At 43.3% G+C, this 15,865-nt stretch overlaps 1 protein-coding gene across 1 annotated transcript; it reads right to left on the reverse strand.

Moving 5' to 3' along the window:
* Positions 1-202: 202 nt before the first annotated feature.
* On the reverse strand, positions 203-15,004 carry LOC124551023 (cuticle protein 16.5-like). The gene is made up of 5 exons (XM_047125873.1): positions 14,905-15,004; positions 6,409-6,537; positions 4,229-4,581; positions 2,141-2,254; positions 203-448 (listed from the first exon to the last, which is right to left on the reverse strand). The coding sequence occupies exons 1-4, from the start codon at positions 14,917-14,919 to the stop codon at positions 2,173-2,175; spliced, it is 579 nt and encodes a 192-aa protein (XP_046981829.1). The 5' UTR covers positions 14,920-15,004; the 3' UTR covers positions 203-448; positions 2,141-2,172.
* Between the last annotated feature and the right edge of the window lie 861 nt (positions 15,005-15,865).

A 15,865-nucleotide genomic window follows, 5' to 3' on the forward strand; every position in this document is an offset into this window, starting at 1 on the left:
TGTCATTTATTGATATGCACAATGTTCGAAAATTTAAGTAAAATTTTCTTTTGTTGTGTGAATATTGTTTATTTGATGGCCTGCTCCTGCCACTTACCAAGCAGTTTCCTCTACGTCCATTTCAGTGTACTGTAATTCTAACTAAGGAATGTTGTTTTTCCCAAAGGTAGGTAGGGAAAAAGAAAAATAAAGTTAATCAATGTTTGAATAAATAGAATCTTTATTTAGCATTGTACATTGGCGTCTGCACTACAGGCGTAATGTTTTTCAGCTGTTTGCCGGCGATCAGGGACTTGAGTCGAAAATAAATAGGATGTTTGTTTATTGATGTACATTGGTTGTGCACTGGAATTTCAGTGTTTGTCAGGTGTTTGTGGTTGGCGAGAAACTCGTGGTGAACTGAAGATGGTGATCGTTGTCCGTGATGCCACCGGAACTGATCGTCAGCCTGGAAAGATAGAGGAGAAAGGCCATGAAAATTACGACGCTTTCTGAGACAGGCAGCACGGGACTTTGCCAGACAATATAGATCAAAAGGTGACAATACATTACACAAAAGAACGTTATCAGTGTAGTACGTTTCAGTTACCAGTATCCACTCAACACGAAACAAAGTTTAGGAATTTATTGCGTCCTTCAGTTAGATAGTAACCAAGTAAATCAACTATAGTATAATGTCATTTTGAATAAACCGCAAATATGAAGGGAAGGAGAGCGAAATTCAGAACAGGTGAAAGATCAGAAAAGTGTTTTATTGGACATACTGCGGAATAAGTGAGAAAATCCTCTACCTGCGAAGCAAGGTACAAATAACGAGCGAAGTCAAGTAAAAGAAAGCACCATGATAGTGGCAACCTCCTCAGTCGGTTCTAGTTGTTACTAGAGCTGTTGGGAAAAATGTGTAACGAATGGTGGTAATTACGTGGAAAAATGACATTTTGTAACTGAACTCTTGCTCACTACAGGTTTGTTGTTACACATTGTGTGTATGTTCAGGTTCACATGAAAAGTAATGAAATTTAGAGAACGCTTTTCACAATGTTTACTGACGCTTTGAATTTCTGAAGGCAGCAGATGAAATACGGGGAGCGAAAAGTTGTTTACAGCTTGTACGGGAAGCAGATTTCAGTTATTCGAGTCTAAGGGCATTAAAGGGAGACAGTGCTTGATAAGCGAGTAGTTCAATTAGTACATTGAACAAGCAGTACATGGAATTTGGTATTGGTGTTTAAGTTCCACAAACGGGAGATAACCTTTTAGGTTTGGCTGTGCCATACTAATGAGAGAAGTCAAGGGTTTTGGTAGAGCAGCTGAATCGTGTGTACAGAATGCCGACAAGAGACAATAAGACGAACATCAAAGAAAGTTAACAAGGATAATGGAAAATAGTCGTATTAAAACAGGCGATGAGAGTATTAGACTGAGAAGTGAATCACTAAAGGTAATACTGCTACAGCTGCAGCTGATGATGGCTGAAACAGAGGCGACATAATATGTAGATTAGCTATAAGAAGTAGAGACTTTATGAGAAAGGAAGTTGTTGACACGAGTTATAGATTTAAGCGTTGGGCAGTCTTGTCTGAAAGAATTTATCCGGAATGTAGCCTCTTACGAAACTGAAATGTGGGCTATAAAAAGTTAAGACAAGAATGGAAGAGAAATTTTTAAAATGGGATGCTACAGAGGAACACTGAAGATTTGATCGTCAGGATGAGTAAGTAATGAGAAAGTGCTATATACAACTGGGGAAAATGGAACTTACGGTGCAACTTGATTAAATGAAGAGATCAGTAGATAGAACAAATTATGAGACATCAAAGAATCGTCTGTTTCGTAATGAAGGGGAGGATAGCGGTGGGGGGAGGGGGGGGGGGGGAAGAATTGTAGGTCGAGTCCAAAAGATGAATGCAATAAGCTGGTCCAAGCGAATGTATGTTGCAGTAGTTAGTCGAAGATGAGACTTGCACATGATAAACTAGTATAGAAGGCTGCATCAAACCAGTCTTCAGACTGAAGGCTTCAGAAACATCAAAATTAGTTTCGGAATGACAATCGTATTGTGTGGTCATATTTCTAAAGAAAAGTGACTGACTAAAAACTTGAGTTGTAAGTCCTGCCGTGGTAAGGTAGATGGACATACCTGTGATGCAGACGCTGAGATGGCGATGTCGCTTAGTGGAGAGCGTACTTGGCGATGGCGGGGGCGGCGTAGGACAGAGCGGGGGCGGCGTAGCTCACAGCGGGGGCGGCGTACCTGTAACAGGAAGGACAATGTTACCAATCTGTGAAACCGGGTAAAGGATGAAGCTATAAAACTACCTGCGCCATGGTGCATGCACTGCCTCTCACCAAGCACTGACTCCCACTCGAGTACTTACATAATGGAGGCGTTTAACATTTCTTAATGCTAGATTTAATGACTTTATCGAATTCTGAGTCACGTCCACTGAAAAGTAATTCCTCTCTCTTTCTGATGTGAGCTCTAGTGTTTCGTATGGATAACATGCAGTGGAACCAGAAATGTGTGTAACAGCCGACCGAATTAAAAAAAGATTATTCGGTTCACTCGAATCATGGTTGTGTGGATCGATGGCAAAGTGTGCAATTGGAGGACTAATCAGCGAAGGTATAACCGTGAAACCTTTCGCGAGAGATAACATACGTGGATAATCATACCACAGAAATTCTATAATTATGTAGTCTAAGTGAGATACGTGTATAGAAAAAGTAATACGGTAAATAGGGAGGCTGGTATATCTTCAGTACACAAAGAATAAATTTTATGATTATTTATTTGAAGCATCTCTTGCTTCCAATAAAAGTATGAAATTGTGTGAGTTTGGGGGAGGGGAGGAGGAGGAGGAGGAGGAGGAGGGATGCACCCTGCTGTGATTAAGCACTTATGTAAAACATTCTAGCTTACAATATAAATGAAACTCACGACAATAAACAAAAGCAGAAACGGAAAAGCATTAGCTTCACCTACTAGCTTGTGGTGAACAACTTTGAGCGAAAATTTACTATGAGTCGAACCATGTTGAAAAAAAAAAAAAAAAGAAATTTGTCATCACCAGTTCCAAGGTAAAAAACTCGATCGCAGTAGAACAGTCACGCCCATTCTATTCCTAATAGTTCCAGAAAGCTGACCGATTTGTTTTTCTGCCACCCCACCCACCACGCGGAGACACAAACACATGTCACAGTGGACTGAAATTTTATCTTTGGGAAAGCGTGTCAGAATAGAGAGATGAAGCTGAAGTTACTCGCAAGAGCCAGAAAAATATTGAAACACAGAGACGCCCTACCTAAGATGCCAGAGCTAAAATAGAATTGTTAAATACTGATAGTAACATGGAAGCGCGTCTCTTCATCACCTCCCAACATGCCGCGTTAATTTCGCATGAACATCCGAGATTTGCACAAGAACCACCATTTCCTCAGTCGGGAAAGATGCTATCTGTTGAAAAAGAAACGAAATCACAGATATGTAGGACATCTTAATTTGTCTCATACTACAAGTAAATGATCTTCAATTGTATTATAACGTGGTCGAGTTTGAAGCTTCTAGACAGGTCTTTAGATTTACTTCATCATACACATCAAACTCTGGTGATATATTTGTCTTACGACTTGCCATATATCTATAGTAAATAAGCTTCAGATAGCAGTTGTGTATGTATTTGACCACATTTGCTAGCATTTTAATGCTGTCGTTCCAATGTGTGTAACACCAAGACAGCTAGTGAAATGATTATTCGATGACTCACTTCAATGTGTCTAGCGCAGTAAACTACTACATCTGACTTGGAAAACATTATAAATGTACCATGTCGTTCCGGATAAAATAGAAAGCCCACATGAACAATGATAACTCTAATGTAGATTTCGCAGGGGTGGTACTAAGGGAAAGAACTGGCGAGGACTTCCACAGCAAAAGTCACTTGAAATTTAATTTCCTGAAAGAAAGTATACACAGCATATAAATGAATGAAACTGTTACTTCTTAGTTTTTACTTGTGTTGCGTACTACGGAAGGCCATCAACATTCGTTCGATTGAGTACCTAATGCATTTGACTGAGATAGTCCTGATAGCAATAGCACTTATAGATACCAACAAGTATTGTGGTTGACGATAACGTATATAATACTTGATGAATGACAATGCTATGGTAGGCTACAGCAGTTCTTATCCTTGAAATGTCTCTCTATGTATCTGACTCGACTTACCTGGCGTAGCTGAGGGCAGGGGCAGCGTAAGAATAGGCAGGAGCGGCGTAGGAGTAGGCAGGGGCGGCAGCCACCCTAGCGACGGCGGGGGCGGCGTAGCGCAGAGCGGGGGCGGCATAACGGACCGCGGGGGCAGCAGCAATGGCGGGGGCAGCGTAGCTGATGGCTGGGGCCGCGGCGATGGCGGGGGCGGCGTAGCTCACGGCGGGGGCGGCGTAGCTGATGGCTGGGGCCGCGGCGATGGCGGGGGCGGCGTAGCTAACTGCGGGGGCGGCGTAGCTGACGGCAGGGGCGGCGGCGTAGCTGACAGCGGGGGCGGCCGCGTAGCTGACGGCGGGAGCGGCGTAGCTCACCTGTTGCAACAGAAAGTACGTTACGAGGTACACTCAAGAGCGGCCTTCGCACATATACATTTAAACAACTACTGAATGATCAGACATCAACACTATGATGATCCTGTACCCTCACACGTCACAGACAGAGATTTTTTTGTACCGTATGTTTCCTTCTTTCTTACCTGCAGCTTCATTTCGACATGTGATGTATCGATAGTCATGAAGAATGTGCAGTGCCCGATAGTAAATTACGATCATCGCCTTTTCGTGGTTTACCTGGGTTGTTTGCATTATGCACGTGCTGGGTGTAGAATGTTAGTCAGTTGCAGATGAAAGCTGCAGTTGGTCTAGCATTGAAGAGATGTATGTGTGCCGAGAAGTGCTTTTAGTTACTTTTTCAGATAACAAGTTCGAAATTGTGTCTAATATGAAGTTTCAGTATGAAATAATTTATCGAAAGTCGTGATGTTACACAAAAGCTCTATTTCACGGATAGATTACGACTTTTACCTTTTTGTGTTAGTCCCACGATGAGTCCATTGAGCTGTCTAATTTACGTGGTTTCATCCTAAAGTGAATTTTACAGCCTTGTGGTGGTTGTGTAATCCGGTGGCCCTTAACCCACTCATGTATACCATTTTCTGTATGCAGTATTCCCAAAAAATATCGAAGGGTTCCGTTGATCTGAAATATTTTCCCCTGATTATGTTACATCTAAACCTGTTGCCGTCTTGAATGGCGTAAGTTAACGAAGAAATGTAACTGGCACCTCTCTCTGAAGACGTTGTTTACCGGTTTTAACAAGCTGCCACCATCGAATAACGTCCAGCATGGCTTTAAATTATTCGTCCTTTATTTTGTTGAGAAGGAGTAGATACCACCAGAGAGAAGCTTGTTGGTGAAGGTTTTGTGTAACGGTCTCCATCATAATACTAATCTGAAATGGTGATAAGGAAGCGCCCTTATGCAACCATCTGTGTATCGAAAGTCGTTGGTGGGTCTTGCAACAGTTCTGTATTAAATATACCGAATGTCTCTTGAACGTTATTTTTCAAACAAAGGAGAATGAACAAACAGTAAGCTGCTTTAGGTGAAACTTTAAATTCTTCTGTCCACGAAAGGATAAAGAAGTTACCCGTACAATATTCAGAGTAGGATGTTACTCACTGGCATATGGATTCCTCTTACAGTGAGAGAAGCCACTATTGTGTCACACATGTGGAACACGGCTGTTGATGCGACATACATTAATTGAATGTGTTTCGTGTAACAACCTGGCAGCCGACCTCATTCTCCCACACTGCCCTCTAATTTAACTAATGATGAGAGGTGTTTGATTCGTGTTTTAAGCTTTTCAGTGATGTCAAGACTCCCTCCCAAAATGATGGGTTTGAGATGTAAGTATACCGTTGTGTGGCTTGTTCACCAATAATATCTGAGTAGTCGCCCAGCCACAGCACAGCACCTTTTGAGTGTGTATGTATTGGTATTGTTCTGTGTTTCACTTGCGTTTTATGAATGGTTTTGAATGAATCTTGCAATGTCAGTCTTGTATTTTAAATACTGGTTTATGATCTATTTTTGTTTTCATAAAGGATTTTCACCTCCCTCTTCTCGCTTTCCTTCAAACAATGGCGCTGATGATCTCCCCGTTTGCCGTGTTACAACAGAAACTAAGTAACTCAATAGCAATGTACAACAAGTGTAGCAGCTTCCCAATTCGAACAGTCCTTGCATAGCCCTAGTTTATCACGTCGTGAGTGTGGTAATGCGTCTGACTTGTACTGTACTACTGTGCATTGTGGATACACGTGTGGTCTTAAGAAGCAACTGTGTTGTACTTACAGCAGCGGGGGCGGCGACGGCAGCACCGTATCCCAGACCCAGCAGGCCTCTCTTCTCCTGCTTCTTCTCAGGAGCGGCCTCCTTGTTCTCCACGGCCTGGGCGCACACGGCGGCGGCGAGCAGGATAGCCTGTGCGAAGAAAACAGACCGTAGTACTACAGTCATAACTGCACTGGTATTAACATTCGTGACATTCAGCTACATCGCTCGCGAAGTTCTGTGCCTGGATAATCTCCATAGTGCTTGTAAGAGAGAGAAGACAATTCTCTTCACCCAAAGAAGTAATCTGTACAAGGTACGACATCAACGTCTTGCGTAACAAATCCTGCTTGGCTGCTGTCTTCTTGCACAGAAATGAGCACGTTGAACAGAGAATTATTCACCCTCTTGAAAGGGTACAGTGGTCGCTTTGGAGATCTGTAGATCAGGGATGGCCACGGTGTGCCAAACCCCACGTGAGTCGGATATGTTGAACGCGTATGGACCGAGGTTTGGCCTGTGTCGACTCTGCTCGATCCTCTGGGAGAACTCTTTCCACTTCAGCGCAGTCGTGGCGTGGCAGCTGTTTACCCTTTGCTATTTCTTTGTGGTGCAAAATTTCACAGGTACTGTGACTGTCTGAATAGAGAGAAGCAGTATAGCAGTCTGTTGTCACGAGCCTTTAAAAATTATTGGGAATGACAGAAGAGAGGGCTCGCAGTTCTGAATATATATTACCAAGTCACGCAATTGACGCGTATGCAAGTTTATGCAATTTAAAGATTTTGTTGACAATGAGAGATGAAACAATTATAACCATCGACAAATGGGATTCATATTTCCTTACATCAAGAAGCACTTTGTGCTCATTTTGCAGGCATGGGACGCGAAGGAACTGGTGGTACGAATAGAAAAGATTCTGAAGACGCCATGCATTATTCCACTGTGAGTTAAAACAGATTTCAATTTAAATGTACGAAAAGTGTGGAGACCTTACTACGAAGTACATTGACTGTGTCAAAGAGCATCCTTGCTACAATTTTTCAAGTTAAAACTAGCTATTGTTGAATTTAAGGAAGGAAAAACGGAGCACGAATGAAAATTTGAAAATCTGCAGTTTCTAACGGATTGCAAGGGCAAGAAAAATGTGATTTTCAATATCTCATAATCACTCACTAAAGTTTAAAATGCTGTATTCATTTACTCATTAAGGAGTATGATCTTACGTTAAGGATTTAACACGATACACCAAGTATTATAAGTTAAAAACAGTGTACACATCTCGAAGCAGATCAACTCAAGGTGCGCGAATTACCCAAACTACATTCGTCCATAATTTGAGAATGGGAGCGCTTAGTGGCTCCCTACAGACTTTGCTCGGAATTTCAAAATTTTTCCAAATTTTTTCTCACTGTCGAACCCCATTCCTTCTCCCTCCCCTCCACTCTCAGGCAAAATAATAACAAAGGAAAGACCTACCGCACTTCATGCAGTAAAGCTCCAGCATTGCGCAGAAGTTTTAATTTGTTGCTATCTTACTACTAACTATATTCGTAATACATTTTGAGAGATCATCCATATACCTCACTGACTGTAGCTACAAACTTACATCATTGTGTGACACGTATAGATCAGTAGAAATGACATTCCAATCGGTTTTGTGAATTAGAGTTGTATTCTTTAACACGTTCACGGTGACGTTGAGAATTGTGGTTATAGTTGTGGGGTGACGCGCTTATTCGTGCTTTCTTTCATCTCGCAGTGGTGCTTTTCTTGTTTCTCACCTTGAGGCGGCTGTCGTCAACGAAACCCATAGCCTATGTTTTAATATACTGACCTTCTGTTCCGAAAGTCCAGTCTTTTGAAGCAAGAAGAGATCAGATAACATAAAATTACACCAAATTAAATACATATTATATGATATATCATTTGTTCTGAAAGCTCTGTTTTTCAAGCATCACAGAAAATTGTATTCCGAACTGTTCGTTGCGCCTAGCTGGTAGGTAACACGTCATACATTAATGTTTTGCTGGTAGCATAACTGGAAGAGTCGACCGTGAGGCATCGGTGGCACACGATGGTGTGAACGTGTTAAAGAATCGGGGTGGCGGTTACACATTTACCGTGTTTATATGCGCACCCAAAACCGGATGTCGTAAACCGAGTTACCAATACCACACCTGGTTGTTTAGGCAAACACTAGCAAATCAATTTTGGAAATCCGTTTGTACCTACCGACTTTCGTCCATCACAATCGATTTGCCTTCGTGTATCAGCGCACAACCGTTATTCGTAGTCCGCCCCCGGTAGCTGAGTGATCAGCGCGACAGAAAGTCAATGTTAACGGCCCAGGTTCAATTCCCGGGTGGATCGGAGATTTTCTTCTCTCAAAGACTGGGTGTTGTGTTGTCCTAATCATCATCATTTCATACCCATCGACGCGCAAGTGGCCGAAGTGGCGTCAAATCGAAAGATTTGCACCCGGCGAACGGTCTATCCGACGGGAGGCCCTAGTCACGAGACACTTACAGATTACCGTCATTCGACTAATACTGACGGAGTGACTTATTGCGCAGTGAAGGAGAAGCACATATATTAGACTGAGCATGACTTGGTCTAATATTTGAGTGAAGAGATATTGTGACTGTAATCTCTGAATCATAAACAGAAAAGTTTGGTTTCAAAAAATGGTTCAAATGGCTCTGAGCACTATGGAACTTAACATATGAGGTCATCAGTCCCCTAGAACTTAGAACTACTTAAACCTAACTAACCTAAGGACATCACACACATCCATGCCACAGGCAGGATTCGAACCTGCGACCGTAGCGGTCGCGCGGTTCCAGACTGAAGCTCTTAGAACCGCTCGGCCGCACCCGCTGGCTCTGGCTTCCGCACGCCATATTTAACTGGGCTAGCAAATCCGCTTCAGAGCTTAGCACGTAAACACGGCAGCGAAATACGATTTCCGAAATTCGGTTTTCGTATTTCGGTAGTTGAGACCCATGTTCACGTAGTGTGTGTGGTGGGTCAACAATACATCAGCTTTGTGCAAACATTTGCAACATTCTGCGATTGTGGCGTTGAGCACTGGTCGACATGAAAAATGGGGATTAAAAAGGCGCAACGTGGATACCAATGCGTGGGCTTAAAGGAACGCAACGAAACATAAATGGTATACCTGAATGGTGTGGTACAGTTTAATAAATGTAACATCCCCGCCCCCTGTAACCGAGGTCGCTAACTCAAGCGCGCGTGCTGTTGACACACAACTCCGAGCTAGCCTCTCAGTATGTGGCCAGCAAGAGTATAGAGGTGGTAGCATACACAATTTGCGCCGAGGTCCTGGACTTAATTCCAATCCTCTCCGCAGTGTCTCGTGAAGTCAGGGCATATGACACTGTCGATGGTGATGTTTACGTCGAATGAGGATGTTAAGCTCGGCGATCTGTTTGGTGCTATGTGAGAGGAATTCGTGGTGTGCCAGCACCTAATTACACCATTCCCTTTCCTCGCCATCATAATACCACACAAAAGTAGCATCATACTATGACTCACCATTTTACAGTAACCTACAGAGACATAACTGCTGCACACCACGAGGGAAGCGGCTATTGCACAAAGGGAAAAAAAACCCTTTGCTATCCAGCAGCTTAACCAACACCATGGAATCCAAAAACCAAAGATGCCATATCACTCGCATTTCATTAAGTTCGTGACAGGTACCAGTGGGCACCAAACAACGGCTAACTGCTCCAGCTCCTCATCTCAACTCGCCTGTGAGCATGGTCTTATAAACAGAAACCGAGCATGAAAGATGAAACAGATGCGATCAGGACTGCTTTTTACTAAAATACTAAGTACACTCGTTGTTACTCCACAATGATGCCGAAAATTAATGATTCCTTCCTTTGCTTATAGGTTTCATCATGAACGCATTTGTTTGTCACTTTGGAGGTGGAAAACGGCGTTTCTTCTCCGACAGGATATAGGGTAACAAAGCGATGTGGCAGGGAGGAGGCGAAGGAACCATCGCTTTAGTGTGGCCGGCCTGTGCCAACATCTTCCCCTCATAGTAAGTACTCCGTCTTCACGAGTGGCCTACCGGGACCATCCGACCGCCGTGTCGTCCTCAGTGGAGGATGCGGGTAGGAGGGGTGTGGGGTCAGCACAACGCTCTCCCGGTCGTTATGATGGTATTCTTGACCGAAGCCGCTACTAATCGGTCGAGTAGCTCCTCATCTGACATAACGAGGCTGGGTGTACCCCGAAAAATGGCAACAGCGCATAGCGGCCTGGATGGTCACCCATCCAAGTGCCGACCACAGCCGACTACGTTTAACTTCGGTGATCTCATGGGAACCGGTGTAGCCACTGCGGCAAGGCCGTTGCCCCTCATAGTATGTATCTTAAGTAAAAACAATAAATTCTCGAAATGGTGGCTAAAACAGCACTTGCAATACGGAATTTAGAGCAGTTTCCAGAAATAAAATGCGTCCGCTAAAGAAATGTTTTAAAAACACTTCTAGTACCGAGATTTGAGTATCTTACTGCTCATCACACTCTGATTCTTACCAGATGGGTAAGAGATACAAAAGACTAAGTGAAGGCCTGCCTCTGTGGCCGAGCGGTTCTAGGCGCCTCAGTACGGAATCGCACTGCTGCTACGGTCGCAGGTTCGAATCCTGCGTCGAACATGGATGTGTGTGATGTTCTTAGGTTGGTTAGGTTTAAGAAGTTCTAAGTCTAGGGGAATGATGACCTCAGATGTTAAGTCCCATAGTGCTTAGAGCCATTTTTGAACTAAACGAAGAGCGGAGTGTTTCGTCACCGATCTGTTTGGTCGGCCCGCGAGCATTACCGAATCGCTTGATGAGCTGGAAGACTTTAGTGGCAGACGCTACAAGAAGTGAGTTTTGCATCAGAGAGAGGATTACTGTGGAAGTTCGAAGAACGTAGCTTCAGAAAGGAGTTGGGCAAGGTATTTACTTTCTACCCCGTATCTCTCGCGAAATGACCATGAACAGAAAAAAAAATCAGAGGTCTTACGGAAGTTTATTTCAGACGTTCTTGGCGACGCACTGCTCGCGTATGTAGCAGATATGTGAGAAAGTGACAGAGGTTCCAGAAATACCCTCCATCACGCAGCATATCGTGGGATGAGGTATACAGATGTAGGTATGGAAAATGATAGTAACAGCAGTAGTGTGACCCAAGGCTGGAATAAGTATTAAAAAAATTGGTTACTGTTTCTCCCTAAGTCAGAACATCTCAGTCGTACCTTTAAAACCAGAAAACATCTATTTTTTCTAAAATTTGTTGAGAAAAGCACTTGAAGAATCATGGGAGGCAGCTTAACTTTTCTTTGACTTAATGCAACATCTTTCATATTTAGTGCATAATTAATGAAAGAAAGCTTCTTCTTACGTTATTTGTATCTTGCTCCTTTGTATTTCACTTGTAACTTACAGAAAGGATAGCAAATTACTACAGTGTGCAAAGCTTACATTTTATGGCATAAAGGTGAATAATCACAAGGAATTTATAACTTTTGCAGTACAAGGACCCGATGCAGACTCCTTCCGTTATGTGAAAGAGCTTGAACTAATCCGTCCAGTTTGGAAGACAGAAATTTTGTTTGCATTTTATGCAAATTGTCTGAGTTGTACTTTTTCAGTGCTGATACTGACATACTGATAGTGACAGGAAATGTCATCCACTGTGGGCCAATGATCATACCCACCGTATCGATTGTCCGAACCTGATTTTGAATGACGTTCGTATATTTTTGCTTTGTTTGAAGCACCTAACTAATTTTCGAATCGTGCCTCACAGACTTGTGCCCTTCTCTCTCAGTCCGGAGAAGTTCAAAAGGCTTGTGCCAAAGACATCCTAAATGTATGGAAGATAATCGTCTTTTCCCCATTCAGGTTTTCACCGCACTACTCACTAAAGAGAATGGAGAACTGAAGCATCTATAAAGTACAGTAAACACGGAAGAACACCCCCCCCCCCCCCCCCCATCAAATCAGAATTCTCTAACAGGAACAAGTCTTTATCTTCTTTTAGACTTCATACAAGAAAGCTAATGTGCGTCAGAGCTTTCCCACCAAAAAAAACATAAAAATAGCGGTGATAGAGTCGGCACACAGCCGTGTCCATTCAAGGCTGAAGCTATGCGATAAACAGGTAACTCGCTCATTCTTACTAGTATCGGTACAAATTTTGCGCAAAATTATTATACGTGAGATTAGTAATAATTGGCATTGCTACAACAGATATACCCGTTTACGAAACAACCGTATCCAGCAGATCACCGAAATAGCTCAGCTCAATTACGATGTACTAACATGGCGACGGCATAGTGCTATCAACTTGACAATACATGGGCCGCGATCTATTCGCATCGAATTTTAGCATCAACCAGGGGGATATACAGAGTCGTTGCAGGTCGGTTGGAAACAAAGCAAGAAACAAAGCCGGGAATATGAAATATTAATAACTGCACGGTTCTCTGTGTTCGAATGGAAAGTGCTACAATATACACATAGACTAGGCATACATAGCAGTCTTGTTGGACTCTGTCCCAAAAGTGAATTAGAAACAGTGCCCTTGTCTTGATTGTGATCCAGGTTTTCCGAAGATTTCCCTTGGTTCTAGAGGACTTTACAACCTAATACCAGGAGAGGTGGTAGTGGAATTGTGAACATTTGGCTGTGGGTTTACATGGCGTATGCCATGCAACCAAATTAACCTACCGAAAACCATGGCTATAATCTGGTTGTGAGCTCTATCTCTTAAGCTTATACGTAATAGATCGTGATAAGGCAAACGACAACAGTTTGCGATGCCTTTCCTCCTCCGACAGTCAGCTGCTCTCTTGAGTAATACTATTGAACTGTCGAAAGCTCGGATTTTCATAGTCAATGGACCAGTGCACAGCCCTCCTGTCGCGAAAGAATACGTGATACAATCCATATCGCTATGGTCATTTTATTAAAAAATGATCGCTTTCGGGCTAATCTTAGGCCGTCTTCAGAACAGCACCATCAGCAGAACTCAACGATGTCTGGAACAGCCAGTCGACGTCAGTCTCTGAAAGTGCTCAAACTGGTCATTTTGATAAAATAACCATCGCCATGTAGACCTCTTCACTGATGTTATGTTCCTTAATAGACAGCTGTTTCCCAAATATGTTATCAAAAATCTTAAACTTGAACGACCACAACTAACAGCAGTTAAGATATCTGACCGACTAAGGTTAATTGGTAGAATCCTCAGAAATGGTAGGTCACCCTTCTAGCCGGATGCTTACGGACCCCAGTTCTGCCAATAGTTGAATAATACAAGTCAGTCTGTGATCCGTAGCGGACAGGACATAAAGGAAAAAGAGAATATCCAAAGAAGGGCAGCTCGTTTCCGCACAGTTTCGTTAAGTAGTCGCGAATCTGTCACTGAAATGCGCACCCAGTTCTACTGGCAGACGCTACAAACAGGTGCTGTGTATGACGGTATACTTTACTGTTAAAATTCTCAGAACGTACTACCCCATTGCTTCTTCCTAGCATAGTTCTCAAAAAGACGACGTAGTTAAAATGTGTGTGAAATCTTACGGGACTTAACTGCTAAGGTCATCAGTCCCTAACCTTAGACACTACTTAACCTAAATTATCCTAAGGACAAACACACACAGACCCATGCCCGAGGGAGGACTCGAACCTCCGCCGGGACCAGCCGCAACGACATAGTCGAAGTAAGAGAGATTCGTGCTCACACAGAGGATTCCCAGCAGTCACCCTACTGACCGACCATTTGAAAGTGGAATGAGAAAGTTTTGGGTAGAAAATAAGAGAATTGCACAAAGTACCCTCAACCAAACGCCACAAGGCGCCTCGGACAGTGATGTTGTGAAGCGAAAGAAGAGCACAGAGTTTCCTCCGCAGAACACCGTAAGGTGGATTGTGGAGTGTAGCTGTAGATGTAGACATAGGAGTAAAACGCCAATTCTGATAAATTGTAGACCTATCTCCCCTCATAACTGGATATGTAACTGAGTCCAAAGATCGAAGCAGACGAAGGTCTAGCACCTCCAACAGGACGTTATGTAGTAGTGCTCTGCAGTATTCAGTTGGTTGATAATAACAATTTTTTGTTGCTCAACGTCCAGGTCCAAGTCCTCCAATTGACCCCCAGTTCTGCTATTTGGGTGTCCGTAACCTACCCCAGTGATACATCTGGTCGTAGGGATGTACAGTAGAACGTGGAAGCCGAACACGTCGTTCCTCACGAATTTCCTCATGGTTGAAAGCGAATGCTAGATTGAAATCCGACTGAGAATTTCCGAGGTCCGACCTGAACTGAAAGCCGCGATCTATCAGTTTGCAGCTTTACCACCAGAACATCAAGTCCGACTTCGAGATGCTGACGACTACAGCTTTCTTACATCTTTAGCTGAGAATGAAAGTGATTTCTGACTAAAGTAACTCTACTATATGAGAACGCGACAAGTGTACTCACGACAACAGCCTTCATGGTTGGTTGGTTGGTTGGTTGGTTGGCGTCGGCTGGGAGCTGCGCTGTGCTGTGCTGTTTGGGTGAGAGTGTCGATTCCTGGAGCAGGCTGGCCCTTATATACCGTTCCGGCGGCGGCTGTGGCGGCGGCTGACAGGTACAGGTTCTACCGGACTGGGTGGAGAGGTGAGGCGAGGCGTGTGCCGTGGGTCCCCAAGTCTCCGCTCACCCGGGTCGGACGGGACCAGATGGCAGTAAGTGTCCGCCCTCATGCAGCCACCGCCTTGGAGAGAGGCGGCCGAGCACTGCGCGAGGTCACCGTGTCTCTAGTTCTAGACGCAGTTCCGCAGCACAAAAGCCTGTACCACCATATTTTAAGATGTGTCCTACAGCTCGTAAATATTTGAGAAGGTCGTGAATCATCGCCAAGAGCCACTTATAAAATTACAATACGGTCAGTTTCGGACCACAGACCATCATCAGCTACCATTAAATTATTTCAGAAACCTAACAAAGCGGTATAAAAGAAGTGGCGTCAAATAATCTACAACCCACGATTCGTCACTGTTCAAATGGACATTGTATTATTTTATGCCACTTATTTTATATCGCTTAGTATGCAGTTTGAAATATTTTATGATACCGGTGATTGCTTGTGGACCGAAACTAATTCTATATTTAAATTTAAAAAAATTACTAACCGTTCTTGGAGGTGAATCCACCACCAGCGAGTCGATAATTCGTGAGAACTGTATCTGTGGGGGATATAATACCTGAGTGGGAAGCAAGACGTTGTAATTGAATAATAAATACGGAACACTGATACACAGTTATGTTTTATTTCTCTCCTTTCTCAATTTATTACATAACTTACGTTGAAATCTTTCAATTTATGAGGCAATGTGTTATGTAAATAACAACCTGTGAACCTATGCTATGTGGTAGCAGCGTGTGAAACTAACTGTTT

Source organism: Schistocerca americana, chromosome 9 (assembly GCF_021461395.2).
Source record: "Schistocerca americana isolate TAMUIC-IGC-003095 chromosome 9, iqSchAmer2.1, whole genome shotgun sequence".
NCBI classification, from domain to species: domain Eukaryota; kingdom Metazoa; phylum Arthropoda; class Insecta; order Orthoptera; family Acrididae; genus Schistocerca; species Schistocerca americana.